Consider the following 25122-nt stretch of genomic DNA (forward strand, 5'->3'; position numbering starts at 1 on the left):
AGACGTTTTTATATCGTCATCCGATATATATCGTTATATTGAACAGCCCTAACCCAGACCAAACAGTATGTTTGACTGATGGCCTTAATATAAAGACTTGTTTCGGACTTTACGTTTCCCAATTTTGCTTTAAGTTATTTTGTTATTTACATTTGGCCTAATAATGATCCTTACTGCTGTTTTAGAGGAGCGGTGCTTCAAAGGATAGTTCCTGTCAGAATCTGCAGATTATACAGGACAAATAAAATGTTCACGTTTCTCCAACATTGTCTTCCCAACAGTTTCACTGACATCTACACGGGATGGCCAGGAAGCGCTCACGATGTCTTCTCCGGCGCTGATAATTGGCGTCTGTCTTGTGTCAGTGACGTAAAAGACGGATTCAATGCGACCTGACCATCAAACAGCAGTCGCTTTCTAAAACATCAGATATGTGTCGGATTCAGCACCACATACGAAAGTGACCCAGATCAGATTTGAAAATATCGGATTTGTGCCGTTCACACTGTCACACCATGATGGGATAGATGGTCGCAGAGGGTCAAAAACATCGGATTTGATGCGCTTTCGCCTGCAGTGTGAACGCAGCCTTAGAGTTCCTTGAGTTTGTCAGTTAGCTGCTTCTGCAAATCCTCCAGACTCTTTTCATTTTCTGTTGCAGGTCTTTGAAGCCTGTTGGACTTCAGATGAAGCACAATCTTCCTTCCGACTCAGCAAAAAAGAAAAATAGCAGACAGGTTATTTAAAAAAAATAATAAATCCCAATACAACTATCAGTGATATGCTTAACTTTGTTTCTGTCTTTGTTATTGCTGAAGTCCTAAATGATCACAGACTGCATTGGGATTCTCAGCTCTATTTAACCCCTCAAAGTGTTCCCAAAGGAACCAAGTTAACACTTTAAAAAGCTGCAAATTGTAAGACATACAAATATAGACAGTGTTCTTCTATTTGGGTGGTGACAACTTTGCTGCTATATAGTCTTTATTCAGAAAGCCCTGGTTATATTGGGCTAATGTTTAAAGCTTTCAGTTGAGGGAACTAATTACAGTCACTGTTACTGCTAAGTAATGTTAGCTAGGTTAACGCATATTCCATAAATTATCACTAGTACTGCTTTACTGCATCACACTCACAATTTATCCTGTGAATTTGCTAAGTAGCGAAAATAAACAAATTAGCATTACTGTGTAATGTGCACGTACCTTTCATGTGACTCGAGAACGCAGACTCCCCCACTGTGAAAATCCTTTTTGCAGACTTTGCATGTGGCTACGCATGGATTTGGTCCTCGTCTTATCCATAATTCGTATTTGTCGTTTTCCAGCCAACACTCATTAAAACAGACTGACTGACGCAGAGGTGCAAAGCACGCCCCAGCGGAGAAACGTTTCTTTTAGCCTTTTTGACTCATTTTCTTTCTCCATCTGATCAGCAAACTATGCAATCAAATACTCATGTTGTGAATGAAATACAGTTTTAAGCACCACATCCAAAATTCAAGCACTTTTGAAACCCTGAAAAGACAATATTAAAATCCAAGAAAGGATTTCAAGCACCTACACAAACCCTGCTTGCTGAAGTTTTTATAAAGTGTGTAAACTGGAAGGTAAGCCTCAGTTTTAGTTCGATTTTACAAGCTTCGAGCGTTGAAAAGTTAAAGCACATCACTGCACAGCATTGGTTTCAGCTGTAGCTCAATAAAAAGGTGGCGTTTTCAGCAGGGTGATAACTTTTTTGGTTCACAGCCATCTTCTGCTTATCCTTTGCATGGTTGCGGAGGGATTGAGCCTAGAGGCAGGATACACCCTGGACAGGTCACCAGGCTGATGCAAAGCCAACACTGAGAGACACACTGTAACGCACTAACTGCATGTCTTTGGGCTGTGGAAGGAAGCTGGAGAGAAACCATGCAAACAGCCACCGGCCATTTTTTGTTCCTGAAATAATTCTTGTATCGTGTGCAAGCAGAAATTATTTCGGTTTTCTATAGAAATAATGAAAATAGTATGTTTAGAAATGTCGCGTTGCAAATTCTCTGCTCTGCTAAAAAAAAAAGCACTAGGGGAAAAAACCCTTTTGTCCTCATTAAAGACAAAGTCAAATGGGACATAAGAAGCAAATATAACACTAATAGGTGAGTTTTATACAAATATGTGTTTAAAACAAAAACAGCACCTCCAGTTCTGCCAGTGGAGAAAATTTTCATGGAAGAATTTTATTAGCTTTTCCATTAAACGACAGATTTGGATCTAATAATACAACAGATGCAACTATCACAAACGTTATTGGTCAGACGTAGTGGCACAAATGAAAGTCACACTAGGTTTTGAGATTGACTGTAGTTCTGATACTGTATATTTAGGTAATACACTAACTGGTTTGCACGTTTAGGACAAATATCTTCTCAAAGTGTTAATAACTGCTGAGAAAAAGACAAACAGCTGGACAAAGTGGCCCTTTTAAAAGAAGCATATGAGGTGGAATAATTTACTTTCTCCCTGATACTTTATATTGATAGATAGAAAAAGTATCGATTACAATGGCTGTTATATGTGAATGGCAGATTTAGATACTGACAAGTTGAAATAATAATTTTACCATAAAAGTGAAACTTTTCCTGTTCCTAATGCAGTTTCATGACTCTGGTTTCATCTGGACACTCGTCCATACTTTCAGGGCAGACCTGTGGCACTAATGTTAATAATAACTTGTCATGTAGTCAGCTACTGCTTCTCTTAAAACACAATATATGAAAATAAACGTTATTTAAAAAGGAAACCAACAAAGAGGACTCTGCGGGTTGTTCTGTCAACTGTGTAATCTGCGTACAGTTACCAGACCTATCCAGTAGTAGTTAGTATCCCTGTGAAACGGAGATATTTGGCTTTGGGGAGCTTTACTGCCTTACATCTGGCTACATGCCATTAGACACAGGAAATTCAATGCATTAACAAACAGACAACTCAACTCTCACCTGTCTGCCGAGTGCTGCGCCGTGTATGTCATCCTGCTGCTGCTGGGCAATGGTGACACCCAGAACCAGAGTGTGGACCCCACAGGACACAGTGGTGATGAGCACAATGGGAGTCAGTCTCAAAGGCAGAGTCAGAAAAACCGAAAAACTGAAGAAAGCCTGCCAGCCTACAGTGTCGCTGGCCTGGTGGAAGCGAGCATAATTCAACCCCAGGTAGCAGAATATCTGAGCGGCTATGAGCACCCACAGGGCATAGGGCAACACCCGCCGGGAGATGCGGTCTGGCAGCAGCCCAAAGCGGCACAGCAGATAGAGAATGATATCTGCTGCCAGTCCCACTGATGCCACTAAAACAGAAGCCAGCTTATCAGCGGTGTAGACCACAGCACACATGAGGATGATGTAGCTGTCGAACAGCGCGGCAAACACAACGAGCACCAGCAGGGTTTCGTGTCTCTGCCGTCTAAAGTAGGTCTGGTAAAGATTCTCCAAGGACTCGGGCGCAAAGGTCAGGCGCATGAAACGCGGCAGACAGAGGCAGCATCCCGAGGTCCGCACCGTGACCTCGTGTGTTCGCCCCACTGCCTGCCCGGGGTCAGAGGGCAACGTCACAGAGCAGTCTGCTGAATACTCAGCAGAATACTCGGGCTCAGAAAAGGCTCGGTTCCGAGGCATGGTTTACATTCAGCTGCAGCTCCCAGTCTTCTTTCAAAAACAATGGAAGCATAAATCAAACACCGAGCGAAGTCTCAGGTTCACATCCTGTGAGGGAAGCCCACACGTGTGGACAGCAGACTGTCAGGACACTGGAGAGACGTCCTCTCTGCATCCACAGTCACTCCATCCAGTGAGGTCACTTGACGTGCTTAGCCTTCTCTCATAGGTCCACTCTGAGCACGCCTACTCTTCATCATCGTGATGTCCACCTCTGGTTTTTCAGCTTTGCAAATGGGACCGTTTCACCTGAGCCCGGTCGTCTCCGTAGGCCACATATCAAAGTTGGACGTATTAACATTTACTCCGCTGATTTTCTCTTTGTGTCACTGCCTTCATTCCTCCGCTTTCCATAAATCTCACATGACCTGAATAAAGAAACACAAAGTCACCAGAGAGCAACAGGTAGAAGTGTCACGCTAACTTTTTTAACTGCTCTTTTTCCCGGGTGGAATCATTACACAGCAGACATCTTTAATGGCTTTAAATGACAAGAATCGCAGGGGAAACATTTGAACTTATTTTGGATTTTCTCTCACGCAGTCAAGATTATACACATACACGCCGCTAATATTTGGTTAAATGTCCCTTAGCAAGTTGCACCTTGACTACATGCTTTCGACAGCCATGAACAAGCTTCTGGGTGGATATTTGACCACTTTTCTTCTCTGCTGAATGGATAGAATTCATTTCAGTTGGGCTTTTAAGTATAGTCCACGGCGCTTCTCAAATGTCTTGTACAGCAGTTCCAGGCCTTCTCAAATTCACTCACTTTCCAGTCCTTGTCCCTAAACTTTTTCAAAGTACGGCTTTTTGTTTGCTAATCTGCTTATCTTAACACTGAACTACGAGGCACTTAGCTTAAGGGATGAACAGCCAACTATTTTAACCTGCAAACTTAATCCATGCACTTTGCTGCACCAGATGCGTTTACATATCTGGTGCAGCAAAATATGTAAACAATATTTTAGTTGAATCTATGAACAAAGGCAAAGATAGATACCAGTTCAGCTCACAGGTGACCGCGTCACTAAAGGCTATAGGTCTGAGTGTGACCCACAAAAGTGACTACTAAAGCACTATTAACTGCAAAATAAATATCAGCTTAATGAGCTGTGTGCCCTAAAACATGCAGGGGAAACAAAAGAAGAAGAAGTGGTTACACAGCAAATGAACAGCATGTGAAAGTCAAAGCCAAAACTTGATCCACGGAGGCAGACGTCCGCAGCCGTGTGACGGTGCAGGTTGGGTGTTTGGGGCTGCTGCTCAGTCAGGAGCCGTGGGGATCTCCGCACAATGGATACGAATGTAGAAAAGTAGTGTCAGAGTTTGATCCACCACACAGTACCAAAAGGGTTTTGGACAGTGGCTTTATTTTTTCGGCATGGCAACGATCCCGAACACATTACAAATGCACAACATAAAACTGTGCGTCAGAGACGATCCTCCAAACTCAGACTTTAATACCATGAAGCAGTGCGTGAGTACGAAGAGGAACTTTGGGGTGTCCTTCTAGGAGCCCGGAGAACTATTTCTGAAGACTGCGAACACATTTGAAAAGCTTGTTGATGACAGCTCACCTGTGCTGACGAATAAAGGCAGTCATACAAAATCTACGAAGCTCTGTTTGCTCTCTGGACTGCGTGTTTACACGTTTCAATAAATCCCTTTTTAACAAACTAACCGATGCACAGCGACAGATGGATGATTGTTCCCTGGGCTCGCACCTCTGTTAAAGGCAGGCGGCGTGAAACGGCCACGTTTTGGCGTTAGGGTCTCTCCACGCTAGAGCGAGGCTCTCCGCTGTGGGCCTACCTGGTTACATGTTGCGCTCCCACAGGTACACATGTCGTAAAACCACACTAAAAACAAACAAAAGCCAGTGGGCTTGTGTTGCCTGAGGACATTTCCACGTCCACGGTACTCGCAGTGACAAAAGGGGTTCTCGGGTGGTACACGGTAGCTTTCTCTGTGGCTGCGTTAGCATCTGTGTCTTCCGAACGGAAACTTATCTGGACGTGATTTCCACTTCGGCTCTTCGCTGTCTGCTTCGTGTTCACCTGCTTCACTGCAAGCTCTCCGTGGAGCTGTGAAACCACAGTCTGTGCTGATGCACCGCTTACCGTGAAAGCATCCGTCTCCCGTGGGTGCTAACGTTATTCCCCTCACACAGATATCAGCTACCGGAGCCCCGCACGAGACCGGATTCACGTGAAGATGGAAACAATCACTGAATCTAACGAGTCACAGAAAGTAGCCGCGGCCGGTGGCTCCGCCCCCTCCCCCACTGTTCTTAACATGAATTATTATTAATGTTATTTTTATTATTTATTTCATTATTATTATTATTTTACCTCGGATGTTTTCCGCAGAAGACACGGAACAGCTTTATCACGAGCGCAACCAACGAGGCTTCTGGTGGCTTACAAAATAAAATCACTGCTCGCGAACGTTGACGCAGGAAAGAGCAGAAGTGATTGAAAGCTATGTGAATAATGCTCTACAGGCCACACAGCAACCCTAAAAACAAGCACCGTTTGTGTAAAATATTTATTTCAACTGTAATAACGATAATAATAATAGAACTTGCTATACAGTAAAATAAATGATCTTGTCACACTCAGAGCTTTGTCTTACCTGGAAGCCTTTTTCTCGGCTCCTCAATTTTTTTTCTATCCACTAAATCAATGCATGACAGTTCATCGTTCATTCAAAATGTAAGGCAATATGAAGATATCAGTGCAACCTAAGTGTTGAACAGAAATGCACCTGATAGAGCAGGTTGTCTGCCAATCTCAGTCCACCGTTCCCCTGACCACATTTGTTTAGGTGAGACACCGAGTCCCTCCCCAAGTACATGACCTGGAGTGTAAATGTTAGAATGACAAAAGTGATGTAACTGGCTTGATTCAATTCAGTTTTATTTAGATGATGCCAAATCACAAAAGCATTCACCTCAAGGTGCTTTTTGATGCATTCTCCAAGAGTTCCCACAACAATACAGAGAAAACCTCAACAATCAAACAAGACCCCCTTTGAGCAAACACTTTGGGGACACTGGGAAGGAAAAACTCTTTTAACAGGAAGAAACAGGAAGAAGCAACACCAGGCTCAGGGAGGGGCGGGGCCATCTAACCTGACCAGTTGGGGGTGAGCTGAGGAAGACAGAGCCAAAGATCAATAATCTCTGAGACAGAGAGGAAGAAAGCAGCATATATTTCATATGTGCACTGAAGGATCCTGATCAAAACTACTCCAAGATTCCTTGATAACCTGGACGCCAGGTTAATTTAACATTCAGAGTAAGCCAAGCACAATAAAAACTGAGTGAAACTCTTCAAATAAACCATTTTTTACAGATGATCAGTTAGCTGTTCTCTTTCAAGAGTTTCTCAGATAAAAAGAAGGTTGGAGATTGGCCTGTAACTAGCTAGGACAGCTGGTCAAATGATGCTTTTTAAGTAACAGTTTAACTGCTGCCATCTTGAAGGCCTGATACGTAGCTGATTTATAAAGATAGGCTAATAATATTTATGGTTGAAGCATTAATTAATGAGAGGGCTTCTTTGGAGAATGTAATTACTAAAGTTAACTCAGAAAGATCTATTGGAGAAAGGAAAGGGGATTCGAAGGGGGAAACAGGCAAACACAAACAATCCAACTCTCTCTCAGAACAGGCAGGCTCACCACAATGCAGGGAGTAAATTTAGGGAAGGTCTATACAGAGGAGATAGAAGACAACATCAGGTCTGAAGACAAAAATCATCCAGGTAGACAAAGTATTTAAAGAAGTACCAAGGGACATCATTCACGAGGGCCTGAAACACTCTGGACCTGTTCGTAAGACCAACAGGCATCACCAAAAACTCAAAGTGGCCCAGTTGAGTGTTGATGGCTGTCTTCCACTCATCCCACTCCGTTATCCTTACCAGATGGTAACCACACAAGGGCGTGCCCACAGATGGAGATGGGATGAGTGTTCTGTGTTGCTGGACACACAGTATAACAAAGGGGTATACGCCAGGCTATGGTAGATTCAAGTTGCACGCAGACTGTAGTCCACCAAAATCTGGTTCGGCCGGAGCATCGTTAGAGGCAGAGTGGGTGGAGGTTAGGTGTGTGCATGGGGACGTCTACAAATCTGTTTTGATCAGCGTCTACCACCCTCACACTGACGGGTTGGTGGAGTGGCTGAATAAGACTTCAAAGTCCAGTGCACCACACAAATGCTTCTGGGGTGGAAGCAACCTTAGGTTAGGGTGAAGAGAACGCTGAGGTAGTATATCCTGCAGAGGGTTAACTGGAGACAGAGCTGGGCTTACTGGGACAGTTTGTTAAGCCAGAGGCAAGCTCTCCAGTCACGTGGAGCCAGCCGAGTTACACTTCCTGGGTGGAAAGGACGTGATGAACATGACCTGAGTCCGCTGAGTCCACCAAATCCATAAGTTGGCTGGATACTTCTGTCATGAATACTGGAATGGACTCAAATGCAGGGCTTGGAAGAATCCCATGCACACTAACTGTGATTCTGAGTTTTACCAGAAAATGCTATCCACAACTAAGCAAAAGGAGAAAATGGGACTCCAGGTGTCCAAGGGGAAAATGCACAACAATCCAAAATTCTCTGTAGGGCGCTCAGAGAACAGGCTCCCCACACTTCAGGGAGGAATTCCAGGGAAGGTCTATAGAGGAGTGGGAAGTAGGGATGAGAAGACTGAAACAGCTGTTTTGACACTGTGTTGACCTTCCAAAGCACAGATGTTTCGAAACATTGCTCAGAAGCGTGGTTCAAAACACCCAGATCACATGACCATGACAAAACACGATGGTGCACTCCACCCCAGTTATGGCAGGTGGCGTACCTGCTGCTTCGACGCATTCCTGGGACAAGGATTCCCATTTTTGAATAACCACACTTATTGATGCTGAGCCTTGTAATGACTGCATTCATGTTTTTGATATTACGGATTCAGTTCATCACACATGCACGTGTAAAACCAAACAATACCTATCTCTCATTATTTAGCTGTAGACTGTGAAGACTAATATGACTTCAATTACTTAAACACTAAACTCCAAAGTTTAATACAATTAAATAGATAAATAAATAATATACAGATATCTTATTTGAATGATTACTGTCAAGAAGAAAGAGGTTGGTGGGCGAGCTCAATTCAATCATATCAGCAGAGAGAGAGAGCAACACATTGTGCTGTTCATTAAAAGTTTTCACCTCTGACTCCGTCAGTTCTTTAGTTTTTTGTTTTGTATTTTCAACAGAAAATGTTATTTGCAGCATCAGGTGACTTCATCCTCACTGTAACCTGTTACTCACATACTATGCTGACATAAATGATGTATTTAAACTGTAAGAAGAAAAGCTAGAAAACATGTTTATTCTCACTGACACTTCTGGGGTGAATATGTTATAAACAACAGGAGGTTTGCAGGGTGACTAGAACCAAAAGTCCAGACTTGCAGTGAAACATCGTGCCATGCGTTACAAGACGCAGCATCCACAGCAGTATGGAAAGTTCCTTCATGGTTCAGATGTTGCTCACCAGTGATTTAAAGATGTTGCCACGGACCCGGTCCCGGGGACTCGGGGTCCGTGAGCAGTGTGGACGTTTATTATTATCATCATTATTATAGCATATGATGTATGTTTGCTGCACTGTGCTGTGTTCTTGTGTTCCATGCTTGTGGGTGTGCGTGTGTGAGAGTGCAGCAGTGACACTCCCAGGCCTGGTGGGTGTGGCCCTGCCAGCTGGCTGGTCACGCCCAGGATCTCACACACCTGCTACTGATCAGGCTCGTCAGGGAGCTGCTTAACAGAATGATGGAGCTTCCTCTGGCGCAGGATCATTGAGTTAGACTCCATGTTAGTGGTTCTAGTGCTGTCAAGTGTATGCCTGCTGGAGTTGGTGTCGTAACGGCTGCGTCTGTTGTGTTTTCCTCAGGAGGAGAGCGGAACACAGGACAGCAGGACGCACGGGGTGTGCGTAGGCACGGGAGCAGAGAGCACGGATACCAGCACTTAGGAGAAGGCACAACACAGGAGTTGAAGGGACGCACTGGAGATTTATTGTGTGTACATTTACCTTACTGTAAATAAACGCACTGTTCATATTTGCACTGAGTCCAGCATTTGGGTCCTTTCTCCAACATCCCCACGGCTTGCCCTGGCAAACCGTGACAGATGTGCAGGAACTGTAGAGGAATCATGTCTTAAACTTAGTTACAGCACTTTCAGAAAGACATCTACTGTAGTGTAATGCATTATTATAAATGTAAACATTATTATGAAATTATCAGATTAAAGAGGGATTTCAGGAAACACTGTTAAATGCTGAGTTTCTATACAATGTATCCGAACCAGATCTGGCATGTGATTAAAGTGATGGATGGTTGCTTTTACATTTTGAGAGAAGCCAGTTGAGCCTATTAATAGATTAAATGCTGTCATTTTTAGTGCTTACATACATCTTAAAATCACCCACAATAATTATTTTATCTAAGCTGAGCACTAAATCAGACAGAAGCTCTGTGTAAGATAGATAACAAATGAAATGGTCTTTTGAGTTTTACAGTTAGGGTGGACAAAGCTAAGCATCAGGCTTCTGAATGAACTCAAACTCTGTCAGAGTCTGTGGTTGACTAATAAACTCTAAGTGGAAGATTGCTCCCCTCCCTGCTTCGAGGATTCTGACAATTTGTATAACTCTGGGTGTTGATTCATTTAACATAACATAATTATTCTGCTGTAAGTAGGTTTCTGTGAGGCAGAACAAATCAATTTGTTGATCAATTATTTTTCATGCAGTAATAGAGACTTGTAAAACTAAGACCTAATGTTTAATAATCTACATTCAACAGTTTTACTCTTTGGTGCAGTTGTGGATCTATATTGTTGTAACAAACCCACGACAGACCCAATGTCACGGTCCTGGCTCTGTGACCCAGTGTTTTCTGTTCTGTATTGTTAATCTTTGATTTCTTGATGTATCTTTGTTTATTCTTACGTTTTGGTTCTGTGTATCCCCTCTAGTGTAGTCATGTCTCTGTGTTAAGCCCACGTCTCTGAGTCCGTGGTCTAACCCTATCTCCCTCTGGCATCCTGTGTGGTTCCCCTGCATCTTTCAGGTCAGCTTTATTCTTAGTTTTCCCAGTTTAGGTTTTGTCAGTTCTGTTCTCGCCACCCTCGCCCTTTTGTTGAATGTTATCCTCCTTAATAAAGCTCACTCTCATCAGAAACCGTGTTTGCACTTTGTGTCCTTTAATAATTTACACACGGCTTGCCCCGCTGGCCGTGACAGTACGAACCAGCCACCATGGACCCTGCAGCATATTCGACCCACCTGGGGCTACGGGAGGATATTACAGGGAGTGCAGAGTTATTAGGCAAATGAGTATTTTGTCCACATCATCCTCTTCATGCATGTTGTCTTACTCCAAGCTGTATAGGCTCGAAAGCCTACTACCAATTAAGCATATTAGGTGATGTGCATCTCTGTAATGAGAAGGGGTGTGGTCTAATGACATCAACACCCTATATCAGGTGTGCATAATTATTAGGCAACGTCCTTTCCTTTGGCAAAATGGGTCAAAAGAAGGACTTGACAGGCTCAGAAAAGTCAAAAATAGTGAGATATCTTGCAGAGGGATGCAGCAGTCTCAAAATTGCAAAGCTTCTGAAGCGTGATCATCGAACAATCAAGCGTTTCATTCAAAATAGTCAACAGGGTCGCAAGAAGCGTGTGGAAAAACCAAGGCGCAAAATAACTGCCCATGAACTGAGAAAAGTCAAGCGTGCAGCTGCCAAGATGCCACTTGCCACCAGTTTGGCCATATTTCAGAGCTGCAACATCACTGGAGTGCCCAAAAGCACAAGGTGTGCAATACTCAGAGACATGGCCAAGGTAAGAAAGGCTGAAAGACGACCACCACTGAACAAGACACACAAGCTGAAACGTCAAGACTGGGCCAAGAAATATCTCAAGACTGATTTTTCTAAGGTTTTATGGACTGATGAAATGAGAGTGAGTCTTGATGGGCCAGATGGATGGGCCCGTGGCTGGATTGGTAAAGGGCAGAGAGCTCCAGTCCGACTCAGACGCCAGCAAGGTGGAGGTGGAGTACTGGTTTGGGCTGGTATCATCAAAGATGAGCTTGTGGGGCCTTTTCGGGTTGAGGATGGAGTCAAGCTCAACTCCCAGTCCTACTGCCAGTTTCTGGAAGACACCTTCTTCAAGCAGTGGTACAGGAAGAAGTCTGCATCCTTCAAGAAAAACATGATTTTCATGCAGGACAATGCTCCATCACACGCGTCCAAGTACTCCACAGCGTGGCTGGCAAGAAAGGGTATAAAAGAAGAAAAACTAATGACATGGCCTCCTTGTTCACCTGATCTGAACCCCATTGAGAACCTGTGGTCCATCATCAAATGTGAGATTTACAAGGAGGGAAAACAGTACACCTCTCTGAACAGTGTCTGGGAGGCTGTGGTTGCTGCTGCACGCAATGTTGATGGTGAACAGATCAAAACACTGACAGAATCCATGGATGGCAGGCTTTTGAGTGTCCTTGCAAAGAAAGGTGGCTATATTGGTCGCTGATTTGTTTTTGTTTTGTTTTTGAATGTCAGAAATGTATATTTGTGAATGTGGAGATGTTATATTGGTTTCACTGGTAAAAATAAATAATTGAAATGGGTATATATTTGTTTTTTGTTAAGTTGCCTAATAATTATGCACAGTAATAGTCACCTGCACACACAGATATCCCCCTAAAATAGCTAAAACTAAAAACAAACTAAAAACTACTTCCAAAAACATTCAGCTTTGATATTAATGAGTTTTTTGGGTTCATTGAGAACATGGTTGTTGTTCAATAATAAAATTATTCCTCAAAAATACAACTTGCCTAACAATTCTGCACTCCCTGTATTTACTCTGTGGACAGATTGATTAATTATGGCTGGAGCACGAGGGGAAAGACTTTTGCCAAGCCGTAGCTAATTGGCTACAGCGCTTAGTTTCTGGTCTCCCCTGGTTGCTCAGCTTACTTCACCCGCTCGCAGAGGCTTTCTTTCTGGACGAGCTTCACTTTGTTTGTCCGGCCTCTACCTCTCGCCCAGCAACTACTGCCTGGCCCGACTAAGGATATTCTGCCCGGCCCGTCGACCCAGCCTTCGAACAGGAAGCGGCAATCGCGCCGTCGACGCCCCTCGCCACAGTCGGACACCGGGATTTCAGAGCAGCCGGCTGTGGTGAGTAGGAAGGACAATATTACTGGTTTGAACTGTGGGACTGTTTACTCGGCGGTTGTGTTCTGTACGGCAAAGGACAATAAGAACTGCTTATCGGCTGTTCAGTCTCCTGCTCAGCTGTCTTTACTTCTTTACCGCTGGAGGGTCCGAGGGGCCCGTTCAGCCGTCTGTCTCCGCTGGAGGGTCCGAAGGGACCCCTCCAGCCGTCGCCTGCAGTGCCAGGCCTGCAGTGCGGCTTCCGTGCCGTCGTCTGCGGTTCCATCGCCTGCGGCTTCCACGCCGTCGCCTGCAGCGCCGCCGTTAGGGACTTCCACGCCGGTCCAGCCTCTACCTCGCTGTCTGGGCCAGCCTCTGCCTGAACCACCTCGCCTTTGCCGGCCACTTTCCAGGCCTCTAGCTGGATGTCATCACCGTCGATGGTGGCTCCCTGAATGAGGTCGCCGCTCTCTTCCATGCGGCCGGCCTCCGGACCTCCCTCGGTTTAGGTTTTGTCAATTCTGTTCTCGCCACCATTCAACATTCTTGTTGAATGTTATCCTCCTCAATAAAGCTCACTCTCATCAGAAGCTCAAGACACCCAAAGCACTTTACAATGCCACTATTCATTCACTCTCACATTCACACACTGGTGGAGGCAAGCTACAGCTGTAGCCACAGCTGCCCTGGGGCAGACTGACAGAAGCGAGGCTGCCATATCGCGCCATCGGCCCCTCTGGCCAACACCAGTAGGCGGTAGGTGAAGTGTCTTGCCCAAGGACACAACGACCAGGACAGAGAGCAGGGGATTGAACAGGCAACCTTCCGGTTACAAGACGAGCTTCCCAACCCTCTGAACCACAGTCGCCCCCTGATGCATAGCCACCTGTCACAACATGACTGGGTTTTGGCACCACTTTAGCAAGGACCCAGACTGACAGTTTTTCCAGCATGTGACTGTTTTTATGTGTGCAAACCAGTGCATCACATTTACTGGGCAGGCTTTTCAGTCCCACTCTCTCCAGCCCAATGCTCCTCTCCTTGGGCAGCTTTCCAGTTGCCTTCAGTGCAGCAGAAAGCTCTTCTATCCAGTCCCAGAATCCTACTCATAGGGGAGACATGATTAGGATATGGAGAACAGCTGTGTGGATCAGCCTCCCCTGACACACACCCAGAGCCCACTGCTCCACCCCTCTCTGCAGCTGCCACAGACCGCAGGCTGTATGACCAGAGTAACACACTGTATCACTATACAGTCACCGACCTATCAAACCGAGGCACCAAGGGGTCCTGCCAAAGGAAAAGCAAACCAAAATCAATAACTGAACTGAACAGGAACAAACTGTCCTGAGGTTAAACAGACAGAAGGTCACACAACATGAGGGAGGAAGCAACAATGAAAAGAGGGAGATGCAGACAATATGTCCACAGAAGGAGATCGAGGCAGCATCTGGGACCTGTGAACAGATACAGGCATGTTCAAGACCCTCGTGATGGGGAAGAGACCAGGCAGCACATTGTCCTGTAAAATATACGAGAGCCAACACAAACTCAGGGTGGCATTTCAGTCTGATGAGGAGGAGCCATTATTGGCCCACAGTGACTCAAGGAAAAACTTGTGCACCCTGGGAACCCCGGCAGCCTAGCCTATTGCAGCATAACTAAGGGAGGATTCAGGGTCACCTGGTCCAGCCCTAACTATATGCTTTAGCAAAAAGGAAAGTTTGAAGCCTAATCTTGAAAGTAGAGATAGTGTCTGTCTCCTGAATCCAAACTGGAAGCTGGTTCCACAGAAGAGGGGCCTGAAAACTGAAGGCTCTGCCTCCCATTCTACTTTTAAATACTCTAGGAACAACAAGTAGGCCTGCAGAGCGAGAGCGAAGTGCTCTAATAGGGTGATATGGTACTACAAGGTCATTAAGATAAGATGGGGCCTGATTATTTAAGACCTTGTATGTGAGGAGCAGGATTTTGAATTCTGGATTTAACAGGAAGCCAAAACAGGAGAAATCTGCTCTCTCTTTCTAGTCCCTGTCAGGACTCTTGCTGCAGCATTTTGGATCAGCTGAAGGCTTTTCAGGGAGTTTTTAGGACATTCCTGATAATAATGAATTACAGTCGTCCAGCCTGGAAGTAATAAATGCATGAACTAGTTTTTCAGCGTCACTCTGAGACAGGATATTTCTAATTTTAGAGATGTTGCACAAATGGAAGAAAGCAGTCTTACATATTTGTTTAATATGTGCGTTGAAGGACATGTCCTGGTCAAAAATGACTCTATTATGTAGAGGTTTGATTCCCATTCATCGTATATTTGTTACTGCCCCCGTGGCGGTTTTATGAGGAACAATGGGGAAGAAGAAGGTTCCAGTTTTGTACAGAGCCCCCTTGCCCTTGTACTCTATGAAAGTGGACCCTGACACAGGGCTGGTGATCAAAAAGTATATTCCATGTTCTGTTCTGATTGGATTAGCAAACACAGGCACGGTGGCTCATAACAGACAAATGGTGCACAGTGATCATTTAACCAGAGGATCTACAATAACTTTAGTCAGAGATGGAGAAAGAGATAAAGCAGACAGGAAAGGAAGAAGAGAAGAACTGCAAATGACATGTAATGTGTGTTGATAAATTATGTGTTTTCATCATGTGAAACATCCTGAAAAACAAACTAACTTGTGTTATTAAAATGTTGCATGAAAATCCAGGCCAGTTTTGTGCAGGATAAACAGATTAGCTGTGTGAGCGTGTCTGCAGATGCTCAGACTGTCCCAGCTCATGGCATCTCGATCTGTTCACAGCAGCTTACTTTGATCTGCATACACACAGCTCTATAAACGCTGAGGCATTTGTAATGAAATAAGATCTTTCTCCACATTTGATCTTCATGTTCTGCCTCCTACATTTAATCTACTGAGTTCACGTTTGAATAATTAGATTTAAAATGAAATATAAAATTAGGATTCAGCTTAATCTAAATGATGAGCATGGACATTATAATAAAATGATACCTTTTATATCAAATTTTATTCAGTGTATGATGACAAGATGCTCCTGTCATGGTCAGCACTGGTCTTTATTTACCCGTTGCTATGTTGAATCGTAGTTTCGGGGCTCTATTGATGATGCCTTTCTTCCCCTACTATGGCACTCAGCAGAGTGAACCTGAGCGCTTCAGTGCGTCATTCCATTGAACCACACTGAATTCACTCTGATCAGCTGTTGTGGAGCAGGAAGCTCGGAGTTGTTCAACTTGGAATTTATTTTTAAACTCCGTTTGTTGAACCTACTTCTTGGAATCAAGTCAACACACGACACCAGACGGTGGCGATGATGCACCGTTCGCTGTTTGCCCACCGCCATTCCTTCTTTTAAGAGAAAGAAGAAGAAATCTTAACGCCTGGTTAGCTGCTGACGTGTATGTGTCAGTGGATATCGTTTAGTTCTTGCCGCGACAGTTCAGAATGAAATCATTAGATTGAGCTCGTACCTCGATGGTAAAATACGAGCCGAGGATAGCGAGGACTATCAGCACAGGTAGGTGTCCAACATTTAAATCACTGACCGGCTAGCCGGCAGAGCTAAAGCGCTAACTGTAGCAAATACAGCCGAATGCTATACATTAGCAAACCGTAGCGGTTTAAATACACCATTAACATGGTTCTGGTTCCGTCGCTGCCACCGTTTCCTTTCACCTCATGGTTTTTCATTCAGTCGCTGCTCAGCTGCTCTTTAAAGCACAAAGTCCTGTGACAGGCCGGCTGTGTAGCTTCTCAGCCGTCCAGGTTACAGTAGCCTTAGAGCTTGAAAGGAAGGTAACTGCACTTTTTTTCAGGGTTTTTCTTTTGTGACGACATTTCGCCTCTTCCGTTTGATCTCTCCTTCATTTCCCTTAAAACTGAACAAACATCTTGGAGAAGGGACGAAACGTGTTCAAAAATCCAATTGACCTTCTTTTCAAGCTTATATGTGGGACTCAGTAGCTTTCTCAGTCCGACACGCCAGCACATCATCAGCTGCTTCAAGAAACACGATTACTACATTAACCCAGAAACTAGTAATACATGAAGGAAGAGGACATCAGCCACGCAGGTTTCATTCCAATGAATAAAGTGGCTTTTATATAGTACTTAAGTTAGTTAGCTTTAAGCATTTCATCTGCGTACAATTCATGGCCGTTTAAAGTGGATGTGAAACACTACATATATTAAGTGTAATTTACACCATAGAGCCTTAAACACACACACACACACACACACCCAGTCACGGCTTTAACACTGTCAGGGAAGCGAGAGTTAAGATCCTTCAGCATCGCTACAGGAGGAAAATAATGCTACATAACATTGTGCTTGATTGTTTGGGATTTATGACATGTTTTAGAGCAGGGCTACAGCGTGTATATTAGGCTAATGCATGTAGTGTTTGTGATAAGAACAAACCTCAATGTCTCAGGTGGGAAACAGTGCTAATCATAGCTGTATTTACATAATAAAATAATCCAGGGTTGGGGTTAGAGGAAGCTGAAGCATCATGCAGATTCTAACCAGCACCCAGTTATTCACCATGAAGATTCATGCAAAACTTGTGTGTGCGCATGCTTCTGCTTCACACTCAACTCGACCTGTAATGATTTGTCCATCAGTCTGCTTTGATGTTTTTCAGCCTGTTGGCTCTAGTGTTATAAAACCCCTCACTCTTCTCATACTGTTGTATTAATATCTAAATGCTGTTTTTGCCTCCTCAGGGTAACAAAGCGTCGCACAGCTGCACACAGGAAGGCACACAGCTGCTGCCCTCACCAGCAGCTGAACAGCAACACACACAACAACACTTTATGAGGACTTTCCAGAGGTTAGCAAGCTCCTGTTTAAACCTTTATTTTTTGCACTATATTGGATGACTTGAAAATAGTTATAATAAAAGAAGCCAGAAGAAAGAGCACATTGGAGGAGCTTAAACTGATAATGGTTAGTCTTTTGCTAGAAATAGAACCTGCTCAAAAAACATTAAGGGAACAGTTGATGATCATCACGTATAGTCGGTTTCACTTCTGACCTTCAACTCTGGTGCAAATAAAAGTGCAAACAGGTGTGCTGGTGAGGCAACAAAACAAAAGCAACACTAAATCTTTTTACCCACTAAAATGCTCGGCGTAGCGGACTGGAGCTCTGTTATACTGTGGACTGAAAGTAACAATGGACGCAGCGTATGTGAGACAAAGGGAGAGAGTCTGCAGCACTGTTCCTGAAATCGTCATTAAAGCCTTTACTGGGAAAAGCCAGCCTTAAACTCAGGAGCGAAGACGGGCAAACGTGGTCGCTGCTGTTTGTTTAACACAGTGAAATGATGCAGCTCACAGCTCCGATTTTATATCCGATACCTGCAGCAGACGGGCGAGTCTAAAGGGGGGCATGGGGTTTCATGGCTTTCTGAACATGTTTCAACTTGAAAGTGGAATAATATAAAATATTGCATTAATATTTAAACATTTTAAAATAAAAGCTTTCTTTTTCACAAGCCAGAAAAAACGTACATGGGCCATTAAACGCTGAGCCACTAACCTGAGGGTTGTAAGGTTGGACCTTGAATTATTGTTAATATGATTTCATGTCAACACCAGCAAAACACCTGTTTCCAGCAGCGTGCTCTTAACGTCACAAAGCCTTCCAAGCAGCCAGAGTGAAGGTCATTATTTTATGCTGTATCATTTTGTTTGATTGGAAATGGAAGTTGCTGGACTAGACGTGACTAAGATGGTTAATGGTTGCACTGTTTAATAAAGTTCAGGGACGCCATCGGCATCGCTCAGTGTAACCTCTGTAGCTCAGCAGAGGGAGGACAGACGACGTCACAGATGAACTTACTCTGTTTTCCACAGGTGTGTCTTGGCAGCTTTGTGAGGAACAATGGGGAAGAAGAAGGTTCCAGATTTGTACAGAGCCCCCTTCCCCTTGTACTCTGTGAAAGTGGACCCTGACACAGGGCTGGTGATCATAGCAGGAGGAGGGGGGGCCTCCAAGACGGGCATAAAGAACGCTGTGGTCAGTACTGAAGATGGGTGTTGTACAGTCGCTGTAGTGTTGCGGTGTCATTGTCCTGATAAGGCTCATTTATGTGATCTAATAACGTATACCAGGATGATCACAGACAGCAGGCGGTTTACATGCACACGAGTTCTTCTGTTCACTTGTGCTTTTCTTCTTGTATTTCTTGACTCTCTGGAAACAAACTGTAACAAAAATAGTGTTTTGAGTGTGTTTGGTGAGAGTATCCTGATACATGATGCACACTGAGTTTGTATCCATAGTACAACAGTAGCAGACTGATGTTTGTGTTTTACAGCACTTCCTGGATCTGCAGCTCGTTGGGGAATACCAGCACAGTGCCAGTCTCCTTCACTCCCATGATACTGACACACGTGCTACCATGAACATGGCTGTAGGTAAAGGTGTGATTGCTGCAGGACAGGATGGGACCTGCTGTCTGATGCAGTTTAAACAGTGCACGCAGAAAGAAGCCAAAGATGCTAATAAAGATGGTGAGGCACACTGCTACAAGCTAAATATGCTAAAATGACACCTCTTTATTGTGTCTGATTCAATTTAATGTTATATTTCCCAAACAGCAGCTACAGCACTGAGCACGAAGAAAAGGGGTTTATGGTCTGAGACAAAGACTGAACACCTTCTGTTCAAATAAAAAGTGTCCTCTGTGCTGCAGGGAAAAGCAAGCAGCAGGGTAACGCCAGGCTACGAGCTGGGAAAGGAGACAAGTGTGGACAGGATGGAGTTACACCATCTGGAAACATGTCAGATATGAAGGACGAGACGATTCACATCTCTGTGACCGCTTCAGCTGAAGTGCAGTCAGACCTGAACCCTCAGGATCCGCTTCAGAAAGTCGTCAGGTTCAGTCCTGACCAGAGCCTGCTGCTAACTGGAGGCACCGATGGGCACATCAGAGTCTGGGAGGTAAGACTCAATCGTTTCAGCCACAGCTGTTAAACATATACAGTTAGCTCCGCATAGACAGAGACGGTGTTTTCTTCTAATGTTGGTTCTGAACATTACCACAATGAAGAACACTTTCAGCCTTCATGCAGTGTGTGGAACAAAAAGATTGCATAAACTGAAGCATTTCTTTCAAAAACACAATGCCGTCACGTCAGCGGCTCAAAAGTAATAAATAAACTAATAAATAAAGTATTGATTTCAGGGCTCGCAAAATCGCTAGTCCGACGTCCCGGGGCTTTTTCCAGTCGGGTTACTAAAATCTATCTCAGCCCTGCCTGTCGGGCTATCATAGGAAGGTGCTTTTGCAAATGTAGCTGGGTAATTGTGTCATTAGCATCGATGAGCCTCTGTCAAAATGTGACGTATTGAAATCGCGTTTGACTTTGCGCTTGTTTGTTGCTTTCACTTTCATTTTGTGATCGCACAAACTGTATAAAGAGCGGCAGTACTGACTGGTGAGTGAAAAGCCGACCACAACGCCGAAAAGTTCTGACAAATCAGACTACGAGGCAAAAAGAAAGCGCATCTTTTTTGGTTTCATGGACAAAAGCATTTCTGTGGCTGGGATATGACAAGCGAAATAGCATCATGTTCTGCAGGGTGTGTCGTGAGTTTTTGAGTCGACAAGCGCCTTTGTTACTGGGACCAGTAATTTTAGGAAAGACCCCATCAGAACCCATGAGAAATCTCTGCATCACAAGAAATGCATTATTGCAAAAAACATACTAAAAATAAACCAAGCACAACAAGAAGTCCTGAAAAGCTGTTTAGAACTGCGTACCATGTTGCAAAGAGTGAACTACCACTGGCAAAATTTAGCCGTCTTTGCAAACTTCAGAAAGCAAACGGCCTCGATCTTGGTTCCACTTGCCTCAGTGACCATGCTCGCAGAGTTTATTGGAGCAGCAGCGCAAACTTCAAGACACCGGATTGAAAAGGAAATTCAAGAAAGCAGGTTCTTATCCATTCTTGCAGATGGCAGTACAGACACTGGTATAATAGAACAGGAGCTGGTTCACGTCAGGTATGTGAGGGATAATGGTGACGTAGCCACATACATGATCAAATGTCAGCCAGTCAAGAGTGCAAATGCTGCAGGTATTTTAGAGGCTTTTGATGAAGCAGCGAACACCATGGGTATCAGAGAAGATACGTGCAAAGAAAAAGTAGTGTGTGCAACTGTTGATGGCGCTGCAGTGATGATGGGGGAGAAAACAGGAGTAGCTGGGAGACTGAAACAGAGGATGCCCCACATCATAACAATCCACTGTGTGGCACACAAACTAGAGCTAGCCGTGCTGGATAGCGTGAAAGGCTGTGAGTACCTGGTGAAATTTGAAGATACACTGAAAACCATCTTTAAGATGTACTACTATTCCCCAAAGAAGCGAAGAGAGCTGACAGAGATAAGTGAACTGCTAAATGAGAGGCTGGCACCTTTCAGTGGGCTGAAGAGCACACGGTGACTCCAAGCCGGCGGAGATGACTAAAGGCTGTGGAAAAAAATTACACTCCCACTGATGTTCATATGGAGAACATGGCAGAAGGAAGTGATGTCAAAGCCGAGGATGCAGCCAAGGCTAAGGGGGTGGTGCAGGAGATGAAGACTGAGAAATTTGTTCGCTTCCTGCATTTCATGTTGGACTACAGTACCATCTTATCCAAGTGCTCTACTGATTTTCAGCATGATAACCTAAACATCACACGAACAAATCAGTTAGTTGAGAGCACAACATCACGCTTACTCAGCCTAAAAACAAAACCAGGAGAATATCAGAAAAGCTTGGACACAAAGTTCACAGCGAACCAGGATGGTAGCATTTGCTACTGTGGAACTCAGCTAACAAAAAGTCAGCGACCTGCTAGAAGAGGTGAGGGAACAGACAAAGACACCTTTGGTGCAGAGATCCAGAAGATTATTGACAACACAGTCAAGTACATGGACAACAGATTTAAAAATCTCCATGAAAAGCCTCTCTCTTGTTTCAAGGTTTTTGACCCTTCCACTCTTCCCTACCCCAGAGAAGAACTAGCAAATTATGGGGATGAAGAGGTGGATTATCTTGTCACACATTTTGCCTGTTTGCTAGATGCAGAAGAGAAAGAGAAAATTCCACAAGAATGGATGGATCTAAAAGTGTGGCTTGCAGAACGCCGGGGTCGCAAAGTAGATTGCTTGTACAGAGATCTCCTCTCTGAGATCCAGAACATCTCTCTCATATCTTGTTGCTGGTGAAATTAATGCTGACACTTAGTCCATCGACAGCCATCTGTGAGAGAGGATTTTCTTGCATGAACCGAGTGAAGACAACACATCGTACCTCTCTACACCCTGAAACACTGAATGACTGCATGCAACTCTCCATTAATGGGGAAACAGTTGAATCTTTTTGCCCTGACAAGTCGATTCGTTTCTGGATGTTTTCTGGAAAAGGTTCAAGACACCTGGATCATAAAACCCCGACAAGAACAAAGAGCAGTGAAATGGAGGGCAATGCACAGGAAGAGAAAGCTGATGAAGGAGATGCTATGCCCTCAACGTCGAGTGGCATTTTCTCATCCGTGACTTGAGTGGAAATGTCAGATCAGGATCTGACACAGGCTGATTCTTGTCCTACACAGTTCTTACAAGTTCACAGAAACTTCTGTTCAGTTAGAACCAAATATTTGAGTTGGTGATTGTAATTTATATACAGCTGTTGTAATTTTTGTTTTAACAATTTTTTGATTGATGTTTTGTTTCCTTTACAATATTATACAATAAAAATAATCTTTTTTTATTCGGGCTACTTAAATTTACTTTGGGCTACCAAAAACTGAAGAGTGACTGGCCGAAGGGCTAGCAGGGATTTAGAAACTTTGCGAGCCCTGGATCTCTAGTACTTGGTTGAGAACCCTTTGCTGGGAATGACAGCCTGGAGTCTTGAACTCAGGGACCTGAGCAGGTTTCCTCCTTTCTAATGCTCTGCCAGGTCTTTACTGCAGCAGCTCTGCTGTGTGTTTGTGGGTCTTTCTGTCCAAAGTCTTCGATAGTTAAATGCTTAATTGGGTTAAGATCAGCTGACTGATTTGGCCATTTGAGAATATTCCCCTTCTTTGCTTTAATAAACTCCTGGGTTTGTTTGGCTGTGTGTTTTTGGGTCATTGTCCATCTGTATTATGAAACGCCCCCCAATCAATTTGACTGGCGTTGGCTGCATTTGAGCAGACAGTTTGTCTCTGAACACGTCAGAATTAGTTTGGCTGCTTCTGTCTGTGTCACATCTATAAACACCAGTGTCCCAGCACCACTGGCAGCACCCCCAAGCCATCAGTCTCCACTGTGCTAACAGATGTGATGGCTTTGGGTCATGAGCTGTTCCACACCTTCTCCGTGCTTTTTTTTTTTCTTGCCATCGTTCTGGTAGAGGTGGATGTTGGTTTCATCTGTCCAAAGAATGCTTTTCCAGAACTCTGCTGGCTGTTTAGGTGTGCTCTCTTTTGTTCGCTTTCTTTTCTTTTTTCTTTTTTTGCAAGCTCCAGTCTAGATTTTTTGTTCTTGAGACTTATGAGCGGCCTGCACCTTGCAGTAAGCTCTCTGTATTTACTTTCATGTACCGTAGTCTTCTATGGTAGACTTGGATAAGCCCACCTCCTGGAGAATGTTGCTTGGTTGTGAAGGGTTTCTCATCACCATGGAAATGATTCTGCGATCATCCACCACTGTTGTCGTGGACGTCCAGGTCTTTTTGAGTTGCTGAGTTCACCAGTGCTTGCTTTCTTTCTCAGGATGCACCAAACTGTAGATTTTGCCGCTCCTAACAGTGTGAGTGTTTTCTCTTTCCGCAGTTTAAGGGTGGCTTGTTTCACAGAGAGCTCATTTGACCACATGATGTCTGCTCACAGCAAAATCTGCCAAATGCAAGCACGACTCCTCAAATCAACTCCAGGTCTTTTATCCGCTTGATAATGACAGAACGAAGGAACTGCCCACACCTGCCCATGAAATGGCCTTCGTCAGTTGTCCAATTACTTTTGGTCCCTTTAAAAAGAGGGTGGCACATGTTAAGGAGCTGAAACTCCTAAAACCTTCATCCAGTTTGAATGTGGATAACCTCAAATGACACTGTCCATATTCATAATGTAACTATAACTAGAATGTTTCAGTAAACAGGTAAAATAAGTATTAATCACATCTGCAATTTTCTAAGTACATATATTTCTAAAGGTGTTACTACAGATGTTGGTAACAGCCCATCCAATCCATGCATGCAAAGAAATCAAGCATAGCTCTCTATAATGTTAATATTATGTTAAATAATGAGAAATGACACAGGGGAGCATTGAAAACATGAAGAAAGGCATGAAACCAGCTGAAATCTATCAGTCATTAGAAAGCAATCATTCAGTGCACGTCTTGTTGTTGTCAGCAACAGTAGTTACTGAAGGTAAACATGAGCACTGGGGTGCTAATCTGCAAGTGGAAAGAACGTGATTTCACTATAAACCATAATAATGTATTTATTGTTTTTGAGCTCAGTATTTAGTGGAGGGAGATGTTATAAGACGCTGGTGTATTTGTCCTGCAGTGGAAGAATAAAACGTTGTCTTCACCTGGTATGTCCTGTTTCAGTTTCCTTCCCTGAAGAAAAAGTTTGACTTCAAAGCACATGAAGGAGAGATCGAAGACTTGGATATAAGTCCTGGGAACAAGGTCAGTGTCAATATTTAATGACACAACTTGCACCACTAGCTACTTGATGAGGTGAACCTGTTCATCTGCTCATTAATGCAAATGTCTTATCAGCCAATCACATGGGAGCAAGCCAGTTTAGTTTTATATAGCACCAAATCACAACAAGTTATATCAAATCACTGTAAGGTATGTAAAGTACCCTACAATACAAAGAAAACCCCAACAGTCATATGACCCCGTATGAACAAGCATTTTGGCAACAGTTGAGAGGAAAAACTCCTTTTTAACAGGAAAAAGAGAGCCAGAGATTAATAATGACTAATAATTGAATCCAGAGTGATGGATAACCACAGAGTGAGTCTAAAGGTGAGTGAAGAAGCAACACCCAGTGCATCATGGGAATCCCCCACCAGCCTGCGTCTATTGCAGCATCACTAAGGGAGGATTCAGGGTCACCTGGTCCAGCCCTAACTATATGCTTTAGCAAAAAGGAAAGTTT

The 25122-nt window shown here is 44.0% G+C and overlaps 2 protein-coding genes and 1 long non-coding RNA gene across 8 annotated transcripts in view; 1 reads left to right on the forward strand and 2 right to left on the reverse strand.

The window, feature by feature from the left end:
• adcy3a (adenylate cyclase 3a) overlaps positions 1-6160 on the reverse strand; it is a 69475-nt gene extending 63315 nt beyond the window's left edge. For 2 of the 6 annotated variants that reach the window (XM_042214001.1, XM_005947258.3), the window contains exons 1-2: positions 5815-5976; positions 2978-4059 (exon numbers count right to left, since the gene is read on the reverse strand). In XM_042214001.1, the coding sequence (XP_042069935.1) occupies positions 2978-3652 (675 nt within the window). In that variant the 5' untranslated portion in view covers positions 3653-4059; positions 5815-5976. The other 4 variants (XM_005947259.3, XM_005947260.3, XM_005947261.3 and 1 more) reach the window with 4 other exon arrangements.
• Positions 6161-16084: 9924 nt separating this feature from the next.
• preb (prolactin regulatory element binding) overlaps positions 16085-25122 on the forward strand; it is a 14449-nt gene continuing 5411 nt past the window's right edge. Inside the window, exons 1-6 of the mRNA XM_005947262.3 lie at positions 16085-16472; positions 17680-17786; positions 18814-18976; positions 19278-19473; positions 19656-19906; positions 24561-24641. Coding sequence (XP_005947324.1) covers positions 18842-18976; positions 19278-19473; positions 19656-19906; positions 24561-24641 — 663 coding nt within the window. The 5' untranslated portion in view covers positions 16085-16472; positions 17680-17786; positions 18814-18841. The remainder of the gene's footprint in view (positions 16473-17679; positions 17787-18813; positions 18977-19277; positions 19474-19655; positions 19907-24560; positions 24642-25122) is intronic.
• On the reverse strand, positions 23338-24653 carry LOC121812293. The gene is made up of 2 exons (XR_006052978.1): positions 24542-24653; positions 23338-23969 (listed from the first exon to the last, which is right to left on the reverse strand). It is a non-coding gene; the product is annotated as an uncharacterized LOC121812293 (long non-coding RNA).

Source organism: Haplochromis burtoni, unplaced genomic scaffold (genome assembly GCF_018398535.1).
Source record: "Haplochromis burtoni strain Fernald_Lab_line unplaced genomic scaffold, NCSU_Asbu1 Contig_510, whole genome shotgun sequence".
NCBI classification, from domain to species: Eukaryota; Metazoa; Chordata; class Actinopteri; order Cichliformes; family Cichlidae; genus Haplochromis; species Haplochromis burtoni.